This window comes from Trematomus bernacchii, unplaced genomic scaffold (assembly GCF_902827165.1).
Source record: "Trematomus bernacchii unplaced genomic scaffold, fTreBer1.1, whole genome shotgun sequence".
In the NCBI taxonomy this organism is placed as follows: domain Eukaryota; kingdom Metazoa; phylum Chordata; class Actinopteri; order Perciformes; family Nototheniidae; genus Trematomus; species Trematomus bernacchii.
Window position 1 is genome coordinate 6,744,580 of NW_022987821.1, and position 18,195 is coordinate 6,762,774.

Consider the following 18,195-nt stretch of genomic DNA (forward strand, 5'->3'; position numbering starts at 1 on the left):
TATAAAGAGACGCAAAACATCTACAAACACACACGATACAAAAAGGCGCAATGAGACGCAACATATCTACGAAGACGTGACAAAAAAATATACTGTACAAAGAGTTGACGAGATGCAAAACTAATTGCATCAACATCCTTCCATGGCTTTTTGGACCATTAGGACATTTTATTTCTACAGTATCCTGAGTGCAGTGTTTTGCCCTCGCTCCTGACTTGACAGGTGTGATCTTCGGTGTCAACCTGAGGACATTTCCCACCGTAGCACGTGAGGAATAGTTTTCCCCGGACTGAAGCAATTTAAGTCCACACCATCACTTTCAACAATGTAATCAAACACAGAGGACACACATCAGACTCCATGCCTACGATGTGTGCACCACGAAACAAATCAACATTAATGGACAACGGCAATCATTCATGCAAATGTAGCCGTAACTGTAAAAGTCCCACATGTCACTTTTTAAACCACATCCTGACATGCGCGATGTGTCGCTCTAATGTATAGAAGCTGTGTGAGAAATGTGTATGAAAGCATGCGTTCAGGATGACCTCTGAAAGGAGAGAGCATTCAAGCAAGAGCGTCGTTTCAATGTGCTAAAAAACGGCGATGAAGAAGTCGAAATGGACACTCCTGAGATTATGGCAATGTCATGAAGATGTCTGTTGTCGCTTGACTCATTCCATGGATGGCGGAAATATAAATAAAAACATCCATGTCAGCTGATGGCAATGGCAGAGTTGACTGGAAGATTTTGAGTCTCACTGAACGAAGCAACTCACCGAGCGTGAGTGGCGAAGACCTTTAATCTGATTGGACCGCTTTAGGGACGCGGTCCTACTACCTGCCTCCTGAGGAGAGGAGAATATTCAGCCACATGTGGGGAACAAATACCTGAAAATAGCTTTTTAACCCAACATATTTCGATTCGTCGCAGATACAGATGCCTCTCATAATGTCATACAGTGCAATTTTGCAGAAGATCTTCATTCTGAAATATTTGCAGAGTCAAGGCTGTTGGGAGGAAGAAAAATGTGTTGCGCTGCAGCATTTTCTGTGGAAATAACCAAATATTGAAACCACCCGTGTATTGAATTAGTTATACTACAATGTTATGTAATTTATAACCTGAAATACTACCAATGTCTTCAAAAATGGCAGGTGCATGGGTTAAAAAGGGTTAGACATGGAGAGTAAAAGATCATACAGTGACACTTTATGCTCCTTGCTTGCTGGTTGGATTCCTCTGGCTCTGTTTTCTTAATTATTGCTAATGGTTCAATACAAAGTGCAGTAGTAGAGCATAAGGGAAATCAGTGTCTGGCTCCACGATGGAGAGGGAAATACTTGGAGAAAGAAGCATTTACTTTCATCTTAAATCCATTTATCCTTGTCTATCGTGTCTCAAACGTCCAATCGGATATCCAAACTCACCCTCGCAGCGTCGTACTTAGCCGCCTTCTCGTTGTTAGCCTTCTCCGCCTTCTCCGCTAACTTTTTCTGCATCTGGGGACCCCTCCCGAAAAATATGTAGTTGACGAAAGCGTACTCCAGCAGGGCGAGGAAGACCATGACGAAGCAGCCCATCAGGTACATGTCGATGGCCTTGACGTACGGGATCTTGGGCAGAGTTTCTCTCAAGTGGGTGTTGATCGTGGTCATGGTCAGCACCGTGGTGATCCCTGAGGAAAGGAACAGCAACATTTTTGGTATTAGAAAACGCCAGAGGTGGGAAGTACAAATACTTAGTTACTGTACTTAAGTACATGTTTCTGGTATCAGTATTTTACTCCACTACTTATTTTTCTGATTACTTTTTACTTTGACTTCTTACATTTTGAACACAAATACCTGTACTTTCTACTTCTTACATGTTGAACCCAAATACCTGTACTTTCTACTTCTTACATTTTGAACCCAAATACCTGTACTTTCTACTTCTTACATGTTGAACCCAAATACCTGTACTTTCTACTTCTTACATGTTGAACACAAATACCTGTACTTTCTACTTCTTACATGTTGAACACAAATACCTGTACTTTCTACTTCTTACATGTTGAACCCAAATACCTGTACTTTCTACTTCTTACATGTTGAACACAAATACCTGTACTTTCTACTTCTTACATGTTGAACACAAATACCTGTACTTTCTACTTCTTACATGTTGAACACTAATACCTGTACTTTCTACTTCTTACATGTTGAACACAAATACCTGTACTTTCTACTTCTTACATGTTGAACACAAATACCTGTACTTTCTACTTCTTACATGTTGAACCCAAATACCTGTACTTTCTACTTCTTACATTTTGAACCCAAATACCTGTACTTTCTACTTCTTACATGTTGAACCCAAATACCTGTACTTTCTACTTCTTACATGTTGAACACAAATACCTGTACTTTCTACTTCTTACATGTTGAACACAAATACCTGTACTTTCTACTTCTTACATGTTGAACCCAAATACCTGTACTTTCTACTTCTCACATGTTGAACACAAATACCTGTACTTTCTACTTCTTACATTTCCCAAACAGGCTGGTTCCTTTAGTTTGAATGTGTGTTTTCATTGCGTGCCTATTGATTTGAACACGATCCGTGTATCCATCATTTCCTGGTCTTCTCTAAAGAAGAGGGACCAATGAAAACGTTGTCATGTTGCCGTTGTTCAGCATGGAAACATTCATTAGCTAACAATGACATTATTGTTCTATTAATATAAAGGGAGATCAGGTACTCTTTAAAACAGCTGCTAGTTATGGGTACTTTTTACTGAAGTACATTTCAAAGTTCTTTACTTTGACTTGAGGAAAGAAGTTTAGTCAGTACTTCTACTTTCACCAGAGTATTTTTAAACACAAGTATCTGTACTTCTACTTGAGTAAAGGATGTGTGTACTTTTACCATCTCTGGAAAATGCTTATTTAGTAGGAACATGTGTGTCCTCTACACCTTAAATTCTACCTTTTCAGATTAATCGACATAATTTCAAGGATATAATGTTTCTTCTCTCTTGGCAACCAATCTCGGATGGTACATTTGATGCTTAATTATTCCAACCGTGTTATAACTACAAGCGTGAAGAGCCCTCGCCGCTCTTAGCAGCTGCTTCTGTCTCATCCGTAACCTTAAGTTCACATCGGAGGAAAACTCCAACAGATGTCTTGTGTTACTATAGAAACAAGCGTATTTTTTTTAATAGAAAACGTGATTGCTCTGTGGTGGCATTTCCTCCGCTAGTTATGAAGAAAATGCCGTTGTTTGAGATTGCTTTGTTGAAGTGTCAAAGAAACAGTAAGGAGTGAGAATCAAATACGGCATGTACGGTATTTCTGCTTGAGCACTCGTTTGAAACTATTTCCTGATCTGTTTCATGTCTGATTTTACTTGAATGAACACGCATAGTAGTGGTAGAGGAGTGCATAACCTCTGCCCCATTGAAATGCAAAGGTCTGCATCGAAATCTACTACTGCCCCTCAGTCATCAGGCAGAAATAACTCATTAGAAATAGTGCTGCATGTTTCAAGCCTCCAGCTCTGAGTAACCTTAACCAGAAGGGATACAGAGAGGCGTGGTGTGCTGCCAGTAAAGGCACCTTCACACCTTTTATGTTTCAGCATGACGGAAAGAGAGGGGCACTAAGTGACGACTCGTAAAAAGACAGACACATATACGAGGGGACATTTCATTGGACTGGAAAAGGACTGATTTATTTCTATAGTGGATCTGAGAGCTTCATACATTGTTACGTAGGACAATACATGCCGTTAGACCCAACCAAATGCACAAAAGAGCTGCAACAACAGAAATATAACTTATTTTGAAATGCTCTGCGACAGAAAACATGACCAAATGCAGAACGTGATGAAAAAAAAAACGAGATTCTCAATGTTTTGCAACTAATTTCCATTCTGTTCTGTACGATTTGAAGCATTTTGCAGCATTTGCTTGTGTTTTGTAGCTTAATAATATCGTATACAATTTAAAGTCAACACCTACTATACAGTTTAGAAAAGATAATTGTAAAAAAACAATACAAAAACGCAAGTAAATAAAAACAATTCACAATGCTTATGCAACTCTTTCCCATTGTGCAATTTTGCCGCATGTTTCTGCATTAATGTGTCATGCGGCACTTCTGCTATACACCATATATCTTCCAGTGCCACTATACATTTCACAAGTTGCGCCCATAAACTCACGCCTCAGTCTTATTCATGCAAACCCTGACCTCCTGCGACGCAATATCAATACATCTTATCACATTATAGATATGTGGCAGATCTCTACTGCTATATCTCACCATGCAGGAAACAAATAGAGCCTATCAGTGGCCGGGCCGCTCGTATAACACACACAGACAAGGTGTGTGTGTGTGTGTGTGTGTGTGTGTGTGTGTGTGTGTGTGTGTGTGTGTGTGTGTGTGTGTGTGTGTGTGTGTGTGTGTGTGTGTGTGTGTGTGTGTGTGTGTGTGTGTGTGTGTGTGTGTGTGTGTGTGTGTGTGTGTGTGTGTGTGTGTGTGTGTGTGTGTGTGTGTGTGTGTGTGTGTGTGTGTCATAAAGTACAGTGAAGAGGCAAGGAACAGTCACAGGGTTGGGAGGAGGGAGCGGGATAGCTAAGGTCAATCTAGCCCTTAGTGTGATTTATTGGCACATTACAAGGCTAACACCACTCGTGTGTGTGTGTGTGTGTGTGTGTGTGTGTGAATGAGTTTGCACTGTACAAGCACATGCTCCGTGTCTCTGCCCCTATTGGATGGTGCAATCTTTGGTTTTTTTTCCCTTAACGACAGCCTTGTTCTTTATAGGTGTTCTCTCAGCTGCGCCATTACTCTCCGTCCTTCACTCCCTCCCTTCCTCACTCCCTCCCTTCCTCACTCCCTCTCTCTGCTGCCTCGGTCCGGACAATTTAATCAAGGGGTCCATGGGCCTCCCTCCTTTTTCATCACGCTGTTACACTCTCTGGGGAGAAATATAGTTATATAGGGTCCCTCTCACTCTCTGTCTTCCTCTCATTCTCTCGCCCCCTCCCTTGTCTATTCCCATTGTTATCTACTATCTCTCCCTCTGCCTCAATCTCACCCCCTCTCCCTCTTCATTTATCCTGTAAAAGCCAGATCCCTCCATCATTTAGCGGTGGTTTCCCTCTTTCCGTCCCCTCCCCTCGTTTTCTCTCATTGTATGTCCCTTGTTTTCACCTTACCAGCTGGAACAAAGACACATGGTAATCAAATGTGCTCTAATCACAAGCTAATAGGCCATTAGCAACACAGCTCAGTATTATAAAAAGGGAAAACATCGTGTAGGATGCAGCAAAGCACTTGAAAACGGCAATGAATGTTGGCGGCGAGGATAGAGGCATGGTGGTAATTAAAGTTTTCCATTTATCACTTGCAGACAGCACTAATTGTCAGCTCTGTAGTTAGCATTCGCAATGCTTCACAACTTGTCATTTGGGAGTCTGTGGATGAGGAAAACGCACAACACACAGTGATCTTGTGTCTACCATTACACTTAAAGTGCTCCGGCACCAATTACAGCTAATGCCCACACCTTGACTGTTGGTATAATGTGATTGTGAGCGAAAGGCGTCAGTGTGGGAAATGGGTTGCAACCAGATTAGGCTGCGAGGGGGTCATTTGTAACATTGCAATCCTTCAAAATTGCTCAGGAAAATGAGATTCCCCTTCAAACAATTGAATTGTTTGCCTGCTGACTCCTTGAATTGATTTCTCCCTGATCATTACACTGCTCTTACTGGCAGGTTTGCACACACACACATGCATTCCCACACACACACACACACACACACACTCTCTTCCACCATCAATGCACCTGCTGAAAGCTTGTAATGATCCATCAGGAGAAGTGAATGGACCTCCGGTTGCCCCTCAGCTGAGGACGCACACACACCGGATATTGCAGCCAGCAGGATTTCACACATAACCTCACACACACAAAAACACACACACACACAACAGCAGATTCCCTCCAAGGTAATGACCGGATATTGGATGCGTGCCTTAAGCAGGCAAATAACAGTGGATATCAAACAGAAAATTCCAGTCTCTAACAAGCTGGATACAACAGGTAATGGATCAAAGCCTGTTTTCCAAAAAGCATTAGGATGTGTTAAGGTCATTACAGTTCCATTATCCATCCATATACAGATGATTTAGGGCCAGAGCAGCAATCAATTGGCAGATTGAACTGTTAGGAGTCCCTCAGGGCTGCTGGGCTCCTATTGGCCCCCCAAGTCTAAAGCATGTCCACACACAGACACGGCAGCTTCATTTTAATATTACCACAAACCAACTGACACACGGGGGGCTTTCAGTTTCCCCTTTGGGCTTTACTTAATTTGCCTGGTTTGTATTCAAGTCAATTATTGCTTTGGCTGTCAAATGTTCAATTACTCAGTTTCTTCTGGACATCTAAAGCTGCCAATTTGCATGTGAGTTGAACACGACTAAAAAGTGGGAGATGTAGCTCTCAAAATTCTCGTTTTGAATCCTAAAATTTGGTTAGCTGTTAACGAAGAGGCAGGGGTACAACCTTGAGATAATTATACCCTATGTCCTGTAATGATTCGTTTAAAATAATGGTGCTTTTACTCCAGAACGAGGTGAGAAAAACGTATCATTTCTAGCTGGTGATGTTCAATTAGTCGCTGAAATGACAACTGTTGCTGGTAGATTTCATCAGCTGTAGCTGGGCAGCTACTTGTGTGTGTGTGTGTGTGTGTGTGTGTGTGTGTGTGTGTGTGTGTGTGTGTGTGTGTGTGTGTGTGTGTGTGTGTGTGTGTGTGTGTGTGTGTGTGTGTGTGTGTGTGTGTGTGTGTGTGTGTGTGTGTGTGTGTGTGTGTGTGTGTGAAGGCTTAGCAATGAGTATACTGGATCATAAAAGTGGCTTTTCTGTAATGTAACTTTTGCTTTGGCAGTAGCACTCTGATTTGACTGTGGGTAGTAAGCCTACATTAGAGTTGAGTCCATTCTTTAGACTTTTGTTCTTGTGTTTTTGCTTCTGGAAAAGACGAAGCAGTAGGTGGTGAAATCCTAGTTGCTGTTGCTAAGCTATGATTGGACCGTTGCTGTTCAGGTGAGGCGTTTAGTGAACGGTCAATTGGCCATTTAAAGCTGTCAAATTACGACTGCTGTGAAGTCAAAATTGCACGTTAAAGATTGTCTTGACAGCGTTCATGTTACATATTTCCCCCGTCTGATTCCTCATCCCCGTCCACCAGCTTTAATATTGAACTTGGACCCCCTGAGAGGAATCACAATGATTTCACGACCTGCTGCTTCCCTCTCTGCCTTGTTTACTGCTCACAGAGCGTGGGCCTCTGCACCCACACATGCACTCCTCACTCAGAAGTGAAATTATGCTCATTAGATGTATGTATAGCTCCTGGAGGCCTTTCAGTGACCACAGCAAGAGGCAAAGTATACAATATGACCCAGTTCGGTCTCAGACTAACGGTGTGAAATTCAGCTTGTGCCCTACGGAAAGCCACAATGGACAAAACTATGTTTACATGCCTGTTGCAGCATTTCAGAGCTGCAGGATGTGGAAAATATAACTTATTGAGATTATTTTGGAGGATATTGATATTGGGAATGACCTTTTTTGGAACATTATCTACAGTGTCATTGAAAAATATATTTAAACGATCTTAGTGGGATTTTTTTGTTGAAGATCTGTACCATACAAGGATATTTATTTAGACTTTAGAATATGTTTGTAGGCCGTTACTTCTCTGCATTATTTATCACAATACTTTTTTAGCTTTTACCAAATATTGCTTACTGGGATTTTGAAATTGCACCAGTCAGTTGTCGAAGAACATTTTTGCTTAATTGTGCAGCCTTGACTAAAATCTCTATATATTTGAATACATTTTAATTTGGTCCCAACATTTTCCAAGCCATTTCCCAAAGCTCTCTGTCGCTCCACAACACAATGAAAGGTTCAAACGGGGATGTTTATGGCTAACTATCGTCCCCAATTTCTTCTGAGAGATCCAGATGTTTCTCACCTAGAGCCACTCTGGCTGCTGAAGCGTCGTAGTTTATCCAGAAGGAGACCCAGGAGAGGATGGTAATCAGGATCGATGGCATGTACGTCTGCAGGATGAAGTATCCGATGTTCCTCTTCAGCTTGAAGCTCAGAGACAGTCGAGGGTAGGCACCTGAGGGGAAAGAGCGAACAAATATCAAAGAGTTAAAATATTTCCCGTTAAAAAAAAAAAACGATACTTAAAGTGGACCTATCATGCTATATTTGAATAATATAGTGTAGGACCATTCCTATATAAGGCATATTTATACTTTTTTTTTTTCAAAATACCAAACAGATCATGCATTTTAGCCATGCCTCATTTCGCTCAATTTGAAAAATGTTAGCTCTGTTTTTGCAAGGGTTGATTCTGTGAGCAACAGCACCATCTACAGGCCTGGCATATGTACTACAACGTCTCCAGCGCTTTCGAACGCGGTTGTCTTCTCCTGATTGGTGGAGTTGGCCCAATAGCGGTAGCGCCACCGTCCTGACGTCAGGACAGTGTTCAAATCTGGATCAGTTTTTATCAGATCCGTTGCAGCCCCTTTTTTAGAGATTTGGGTATGGAGGAAAATAGAGAGGGTTGTGTTTTCTGACACTTGGTGAGTTCCCTGGAACACCGGGGACACATGTTCATGTAGAAAAGACGTACAAAAGTGCATTTTGCATGATAGGTCCCCTTTAAATGGTCATTTTGTTTTTTTCATCAAATTTTAAAACAAAGCACATTCGGTTCCATTAATTAGAAAATATAATGCTTCGGAACTTATTGAATTCGTAGGAGCACACAGGGACACCTTGTGTTTTTGTTTCTGTTTCCATGACAACACCCGACAGCATGGGCTGGATTTATTGCCATGGTAACAAGAATCCTGTTCTTCTCCTCTCGCTCGCTCACACACACTCACACACACACACACACACACACACACACACACACACACACACACACACACACACACACACACACACTAAACTGTAACCCCGTTTCGATACGATGTGACACAATATTTAAGACGGCGATAAAGATGTCAGCACATTTTGATTGATCACATCTGCACATCGCATTCCACCTACCTACATAATTCATAGGATGATTCAGCATAACTGGGGGAATAATAGCTTTTCAAATGCATGTAGGAGTGTCTCTGATGCTTCATAAGTCAGGGAAACAATATTCCTCGCCCCGATGTGTTATGAGTGACGGAGCATTTCTGTCATTACTTCTCCATGACCTGGAACATAAACACTATAGGGCCTGTGCTTGGATGTAAGTGCGATGCATAATTTCTCATAAAACTCCCAGCATACGGTTCTTTATGGATTGAATCTACGGCTCGTTACTCCCACTATTCTTAGCCATTCCCCCCCCCCCCCCCCCCGTCACATTGGAGGAGAACTGGGGGCCATTACAGTGTCATTTCCAATCCGTGTGTTTCGGTAGTAAGCCACTCGTGGGTCCAATCGACTGCGTGTGAAGAGTTGGATAGAGAGTCACTCTGAAAAAACAGATATCTCATTAGGACTCAGCGCCGGCTGGAGGTTGGATTGCTATAAAATCCCAACATGTTATTTTTAAAGTGCCAGGCTGCTCATGAAGTGTTTATCATCTGACAGTCAAAGGATGTCCACAACCAGAACAGCCAACAGAGCTAATACATGCGTTATGTTGTCATTTTGTCATGCACTTACCAGCACCAAAATATTGTTGAAGTAGTCAAACACGATAAGGCTGCCTTTTAATGCCACCATAATGTTGGCATTTGTGAATATGAACTATGGTACGCACATTCATGTTTCCCTAAGGATGAATTGTAATAACATTGATGATCCAGTATTTATCACCACTGACGGGTTTATTACCCATCTTTGCATCTTGTATGACAAGGTTGGGTGGAAATCCGTTCAAAAAAGTGGTCTATTCTTACGTGCAAAAATAGCTGGTGCATTTTGAAAGGTAATACAATGTAACCTGTAGGTCAATTTAAAGACATGATAACAACAGTTTTTCTGTGTGTTTATTGATTTAATTGTGATTCTCCTCGTTTATTTGTGCCATTTTTAAGAAAATATAGTCCCTTGATAATCCCTAAGGATATCAAATATAAATTGAATACCTTATTTTCCACATAGCATCACCACGTAGATTAAAAACAATATGTGCAATAAAAAAACCTTCCCATCCTCCTCAAGGGAAAGGTAAAACAATAGTATTTATAATAGAATATCATGTCTTCTCTTCAGCAGCATGAGTTTGTTTGCAGAGTCGAAATAGTCGATCAAAGACACTGCCAGGAATAGATCGAGGTAAAACAAACAAATTAATAACTCAGAGAAAGACAAAAAGGTACAAAATTAAGTGGTACCTGTCATGTTAATGTTCAATAATGCAAATAACCTCTTAAATAGCCCTTAACTCATGCAACAAAATAATGAAATCCCCATTAATTAAGTATATCCCGTTCATTAATCTAATATCTGATGAATTTCTTCACGTATCTAGACCTAAATTCTCAAATTTGACACTCAAACCCTTATACAATGGTTTAGTTAAAAAAAAAACAGATTTCGTCCTCGATTAAGCACTTAATTTGTATAAAACCAGCTCATTTTCAAGCTGATTTCAAAGCTGCTCAGTAGTTAAGCATATACACATTTACAAATTAGTCTCATTTATCACATTAGGTGATCCTCCTGTCTTTGGCTCGTTAATAAACCATATGGCAGCCGTGATCAAACCCGACTCACGCTGAACACTTCATTACAACGTGAATATGGGAACAGACTGTCACAGGTCTTAAAACATCCCATTCGCCTCTTTTGAAGCTTCCTTAACGGCAGCTCCTGCACTCCTAAATGGGAGCAGAGTGTCTTCACAGATGCAGAAGTGGTTTAAGAAAAAAAGGAGGGGGCTGAGGTTCACTATCGCGTGGGTGTAGATCTGTACGGGCTGTAACTGCTACACCAAACAACATCCGCGAGTGGGAGGAACAGCATGTGTGAGGAGGCCGAGGAGAAGGAATGAATATATGAAAGTTGAGTGGGTAATGACCATGGTAATGACAGGACAACGATAAGTCACTAAGGGCGGCTGAAGGAGGTCTGCTGTCGCTCCTTTTTGTCTCTTTTGTCACCCTCGTGGAGCATTCAAGTGCTGTATAATCGGTATTGACAGATAAATGTGAATACATTAAGAATCAGAAGGCAAATGGAGGAGATTCTGGTATCAAAAGCCCCTTTTTTTTTTACATTTGTAGTCTGTTTGATGTCCTACTGTAGTCCGAGCAGTATTGACCAATCATATTTGAGAATATTTTGTATGCATTCATTAAGACTTTGCACTTAACTAAGATAGTTTTACGCTTGTGAGTAACCCTGCTCAGTGCTTTTTATCGGTATTGACAAATATATGTGAATACATTTAAGATTCAGAAAGCAAAGGGGCAAGAATTTGGTATCAAAAGCCCCTTTTTTTGTACATTTGTAGTCCTTTTGTAGTCCGAGCAGTATCGACCAATCATATTTGAGAATACTTTTAATGCATTCAGTAAGACTTGAACATTTCACCTAACTAAGATACTTTTCTTCTTGTGAGTAACACTGCTCAGTGCTTTTCCTAAAACGTTTTTTTATCGGTATTGACAAATAAATGTGAATACATGAAGAATCAGAAGGCAAAGGGGCAAGATGTTGGATGTCCTACTGTAGTCCATTTGTAGTCCGAGCAGTATCGACCAATCATATTTGAGAATACTTGTAATGCATTCAGTAAGACTAACTTGAAAATGTCACTTAACTAAGATAGTTAAACGCTTGTGAGTAACACTGCTTAGTGCTTTTCCGAAAACCCTTATTTATTGTAGTCTTGAAATTGAAACATGCTGCCTTTTTTTCCTGGGAAATGTAGTTTTTTATCATGAAATCATGTCTAAAACCAGGAAGTGCATATTTACCACTTCTATTACAATATTCTTGTTTAGAAATGAGTCAGCAGGAGACGGTGTTTTTCTGATTTATGGAGACAACAACATTTACAGCACTGTGTCCTTGCTTTTTACACCTTAAAAAGCTAATTATGACAATGCATTTTAAGGGTTAAATCTGCCACTGTTATTGTGAACTGCAAAGGGACACAATAATAAATGCTGTAGCTTCTAATGAATTATTTTTCAAGAGCTGTTACGATTAATGTTCATGCAAAATGTTCCCAGAAAAACACATGAAATATACATGTTATTAAATATCAAAGCTGTTATATCGCAGCTATCCTAATAGAGATAACAGAGAGGATGAAGACAGAATAGGTGATGACAGCCGTGACGTTGATGTAATGTGAAAAACAACACGCGTAAATGTCACCTCACACAGTCCGTTCATGCGTGCATTTGCATATGGACATGCTTATTGTATGTACACACACAGAGAGCAGTGTTTGTATGTGTGCTCAGAGGAGAATAATTGATGTTTTGATCCTCATTGCACATGAATATATGATGCTCTGAGAGCAGAGAGCAGGGTAATTGGAATTGAACCACACCTCGTACACAAGAGTACAGTAATGGAGAGGAAAATGGGCATTAAAGGAGGCTGGCGAGTGGCACATGTGATGGAGGGAACCTGGTCATTAGCCAGCCTTGCAGGGAAGCTTTGATGTGCTTCACACTTCCTGCCAAGAGCATGGCAGCAGACCACTGGACGCTGACGTTTAATTGTCGCCACCCACAGGAGACATGCCACGTCTCATACACAAGTCCTGCTGGACCATGAGATTCACACATACACAGCCAGGATTGATTGTTAACGCAATGCAGCACGTCAGAGATAACAAAGACACACAGTGAGAAGGAGGGCGAAAGAGGAGGATATTAAAGGAACACTGAGAGGCAAAAATACCGTGTAGCCTCAAAGGAGATGTTAAAAATACCCAAAAAGGAAACAAAAGAATAATTTTCTCTTCATGTCTTTCTCCGCCTGGGTGTGGCTTCTCCTCACGAGCATAACTTCTCTGAGACATGATGTTATTAATAAATGTCACACAGCTTTTTTTTCCCTGATACTTCCTCCTCTCTGAATGAGTCTCTGCTGACCAGATGATATAGCTGTTGGTCAGGGGGCGTCAATAAAGCTCTGTACCTGGGACCGAATGTGATTAAATGAAGACCTCACTGTACGTCAAATCAAAAACAAAGTTCACAACAGAGAGCGAGGGGCGAGATCCCCCTGTGAGCAATGAGGGTTGTTAAACTTCTCTGCTGCACTCAACTTAGCAACAGAAATCAATTATAATACTGCTAATGTTTTAAGAGTTCACTAACTAATTGCTTTTACGTGTCACAGTGACAAATTGCACCTGGAAATGAAAATCTCTTCAGAAACTGGCCATTGAGAAACTATAAATAACACTTGATTGAAGTGAATGACACTAAACCAGGACCTGATCCCTAATTGAAAAGGAAACGATTCTTAGATTCATGTGATTATACTCTAATTAAACTGAATTATTAACTTCATTTCTGTCAATAAATCCCCCTTATTCCTACATCCTTTAAGATAAACCTGTTAAAGTATTGACTGATTGAATTGATTGAGGCTACAGTTTGTTAGCATCAGCATGATACCTTAACTAACCATTACGTCCAGGGTCAACGGCCCCCTGACACGGGCCGAAATTACTCTGTAAATCACGGCGCTTACATCATGCTTTGGTTTAAGTACCATCCCCTCGCATCAGCTGCTGTTGAGGGACACTTCAAAGGCATCGCGTTTCCTTCCTTCAAACCAATTAGAAGCTCTGACACACACAAGTTTGTGGCTCTGAGGATTTAAGATCAACAGATCGAGCTTTGGCACGGATTTGTTTGCTACAGAAATTGATTAAATAATCAGCTTGAAAATGGGCCAATGCTTGATATGAACAATATGCTGAAAAATAGAACATTCAGTTGTCAGTCTATCGCGTGTGGTTCCCAACGGACGTTCGGTTTGTAGATGCCAAAGCATTGACAGTATTTACCTGTGGAAAACACGACGTTTCTGGACACCAGCTTGTAATCGACGATGGAGAACTGAGGCAACTCGATCCGTGTCACCCCCGTTACGGCTGTATCGCCTCCTTTCCAGTAGAACTCGATGTCGTCTGTGGTGTAGCCATCTGCACGAGAAGACACACACACACCACACACACACACACACACACAGACCAAGGTGTAACCATCTGTCGAACCCTCACTGGAGAGCGAGATATGCAGCGTTGCTTATCTTCCAACTGCGCTGTCACTCGGGAAGAAGCATGTTTGAAGTTCTCTCCAAGAACCACACGTTGCTTTGGAAAGCGAGTCGGTTTAATAGGTTCACTTGAGTTTAAGAAAATGTCAAAAAGATATAAATAAATAGCTGATATTCACTGTAAAACAAGACGTGTGAAGGGAACCATTATGTTGGAGGAACCGGCTTTGTCTCAATTGTAGCTACAAGGATGTATTTAAGGATTTAAACATCACATTTTTCCTGTCTGTCGATTTCCATTTATTTCATTAAAGTACATGCACAAATTCAACCCTCTATACGCAATTTTAAACGTTGTAATGTCCTAATATTATAACAACAGCTAAGCCATAGTCATGTGTATCTTGGCCAATCCTTTTGTCTCTATAGATGCATAAGACTGAAGCTGAGGGCGTCCGTAAGACCTCTTATAGCACGCTCTAAAGATTTCGATATAAGCCCTAACATTTGCCAATTGAACCTACACGGATGCCAAGTGGGTCCACACGTATCTAATAGAAAATGGGAGTGCTCCCAACATACATAGCCCTTTAAAAACACAAAATATTTGTTACGATTCTCCGTCAGATCAGTCACAGGAGGCGCTTTAGACCATGTCATATTTTTCGTGTCTGTCCATTTCATTTCATTACGTACATTCATAGATACATAAAGCTGAAGCAGAGGGCGTCCTTAAGACCTCTTATAGCACGCTCTGAAGAAGAAGGAAAAAGGTTTCGATATAAGCCCTAACATTTGACATAAGGAGCTGCATTAGTTTCCCTCTCAGGGTTTCAGTATGTCAGTCCTAAAGCTTTTCAGGTCTCTCTACTCACAGCTCTCGATCTCCAGAGTGCAGTTCTGTTCGTCCAGGGGATAGCGCCTGAGATCCATCATACACGCTGCTGTCGTGGTTATCCTGAAACACAACACGCAGGGGAGAAGGTGTTAGATACTGTGTGTGATTTACACGTTATTAAATAAAACAACAGAGCAGGTTACTAAAAGAGGGACTGTGAGAATACAGTTAGGAATGTCGTAGTGTCTTTAAAGGAAACTAAATCAATTTGTATTTACACTAACTTCCTCAGTTGGTGTCCTTTTACTGGAGAGTATTGGCACTGTCATCTTAAAATATTATGGCAAGGCCTCCAATGTATTACGCTGACTTTGTTACTGTTTAAATAACTACGCTATGAATCACAGACAAGCAGTTCTCCCTTCATGTCCTCACGTATCAAACTGGCCACCCTCCATCCAGTGATTAAGTGAACATTTGTGTAAATAAAAATCATATGAAAGGCAACACATTCTGGCAGAGCTCAGTGCCTGCTCATCTGAACTGGGTTTTGAGGAGGTATCTCTTTGTTTATCAGATGTATGAGCTCAAAAGGCAGACAGTCAGCAGTTAAAATAAGCAGCAAAGTGAAATGCAAATTCGAAATCATTTAGGCTAAGTCTGCCCTGATTAAAAGCCGGCTGCTTGGCAGTTAGCCACTGGAAGACTTCATGCAGTGCAGACGCAGATGAAGCTTTGGAAACCCATTAGGTGCTATCATTATACAGCTAAAATCACAACGACAGAACATTAGGACTGCCAAAGAGACCTATTGTGATTATTGTGACACCCTGCATTTCCTTCTGTGAGCTTGTTATACATTTATAGTATTTTAAAATGTCGATTCCTGTCTGTTATGTGTTTTTAGCAGAGCTTAAAATAGGCAGTAAGGCTTTAAATCAGTGAATCTAATATATGTTTGGACTCAAAAGGAGGTACAATAGTAAAAATCGTGAAAAAACATTTGGGTTTGGCTCCCCTTCCTTTTTTATATGCAGGCTTGTTGAGAATATACTGCCCCCCTATTATGTATAATATATACTAGTATATCGATATACCTTTGCAAAGGTGCGTCACATGTTTTTGTAAGCCAATCAAAGCAGCTTTTTTGGGAGGGGTCTTAAAGAGAGAGCGTTTCAGACAAAAAGTAAACACAGGCATATTCAGACGGACATAATAAGACAATAAAGCATGCAGACATGTTTTGGAAGCAACTTAAAACCAAAGTATTAACTTAAACTGAAGATCACATGTCCTCTTCAAATAGTAAACAACAGATGAACCCATGAACACGCCTTCTTATGAAATGTCGTGTCATTATTCCTTAAGACAATGCCTAACATTGACACACATACAGTTTGTCCACGATATGAATCAGTACTCAGGACGTTACTCAGCCTTACCTGACACACATTATTATTTAACAGTTGGTATCACAAACACCGCGTCACACATCTGCCTCTGCCTTTGATCTCTTGAAAGCATTGAGAGGTCTATAAGTAGCCCACAAGGCTAAGTGCTATGAACTCCACTTGCATAATCAAGCATGGCTGTATGACTGTAAAATACGAACACTGAAGGACACAAACACAAGCAAGCATGTGCAAAAACACACACACACACACACACACTTCTCGCTCTGCACTCTAATAATTCAAAGCATGCATCCATATTCATAGGTCACAGTAACTCTTCTGAACCTGCCTGTCGAGAAGATCAATGGAAATTCAAAACAAGGGCTTTATGCAACAAATATCAAACAACAGCTGCAAGCTTAACGTTGCATTAATGCACCGTCTAACCTGCTCGCACTTCCTCTGACTGCTTCCTTTAAAGAATCAAATGCCAGCGTGCCCTTGAGCACGACACATAATCCTCTGGCTGCTCAGCGGCCAGCAGCAGAAATCTGCCAAGTTCTCAGCATGGGCGACTGCGGTGCCGTAATTGGGCTTTAAACACAGCATTAACTTGACAATGGGAAACATCTGAGAACATTTTGACCCTGAGCCTGTTGCAGGGAGGGCGGCTCATATGCATCGCCCCATAAAGGTCCCCAGTCTAAATACATGAATACACTCTACACTGTAACAAGATAAATAGATATGTAGAATCAATGACCTCTTCAGCCAGAGTTCACTTGTTGAAAAAGGTCTTCCTTAAACAGATGGGCACTGTAGTTTTGGTGCAAACGCTACTCAAATAGAGGAGAACATTGTGTGGTTGTTGGGGACTATTTTCAATGAAACACACTGTAAGATAACAGCGTTTATTGTGCTTGGTCATTGATGTGTATTTTAATAGTTTTTAGGCAACGTACCTTACTGTACCTTTCACAGTGTTTTTACCGTTAATATGAGTTCATTGTAACATCTCGGTGGCCTAACAGTTTATTTTTCAGCATTCGGTTGTAGTTTGACCCTCATCTTGTATTATGTCTGGTTTTTTAAAAAAAAGATTGCGATGGCCAAAGATACGCAGAATAGCTGCCAATTTTTTCAGCAATTGGTTGTAGTTTGCTTATCATTTATGGTTCCAAAAACCTAATAAGGGCGAGAGCCAAAGAGACAAATTTGTGGTCAGGGTGACTAGTATGCCCACTTTTGATGGGCTACAAAGACAGTGTCTAATGGTAGGATACATTAATTGATTGTTTCTGTGTTTGCAACCTCTTAGGACTTGTATCTTCAGAATATGGAGAAGGGTATTGGGTTGTAGTTTGACCCTCGTCTTGTATTCATTCTGGTTCCATAAAAAGATTGCGATGGCCAAAGAGGCAAATTCAAGGCTTCAAAGCGGTGGTTTGTAACATCAGGGTGACTAGTAAGCCCACTTTTCATTGGCTACACAGACCTAGAATCAATAAGTTGTTGGTTGTGGTCTTTGCACCCTCTTCGTAACATCAGGGTGACTAGTAAGCCCACTTTTCATTGGCTACACAGACCTAGAATCAATAAGTTGTTGGTTGTGGTCTTTGCACCCTCTTCGGATATGTTGACACTTCAGAAACAATATGGAGAGTATC

At 40.9% G+C, this 18,195-nt stretch overlaps 1 protein-coding gene across 4 annotated transcripts in view; it reads right to left on the reverse strand.

Moving 5' to 3' along the window:
- The window catches only part of LOC117499073 (gamma-aminobutyric acid receptor subunit beta-3-like), a 60,477-nt gene that overhangs the window by 3,933 nt on the left and 38,349 nt on the right, over positions 1 to 18,195 (reverse strand). For 2 of the 4 annotated variants that reach the window (XM_034151351.1, XM_034151353.1), the window contains 5 exons: positions 15,172 to 15,254; positions 14,085 to 14,222; positions 8,049 to 8,201; positions 1,435 to 1,682; positions 783 to 851 (listed from right to left, as the gene is read on the reverse strand). In XM_034151351.1, the coding sequence (XP_034007242.1) occupies positions 783 to 851; positions 1,435 to 1,682; positions 8,049 to 8,201; positions 14,085 to 14,222; positions 15,172 to 15,254 (691 nt within the window). The remainder of the gene's footprint in view (positions 1 to 782; positions 852 to 1,434; positions 1,683 to 8,048; positions 8,202 to 14,084; positions 14,223 to 15,171; positions 15,255 to 18,195) is intronic. The other 2 variants (XM_034151352.1, XM_034151354.1) reach the window with 1 other exon arrangement.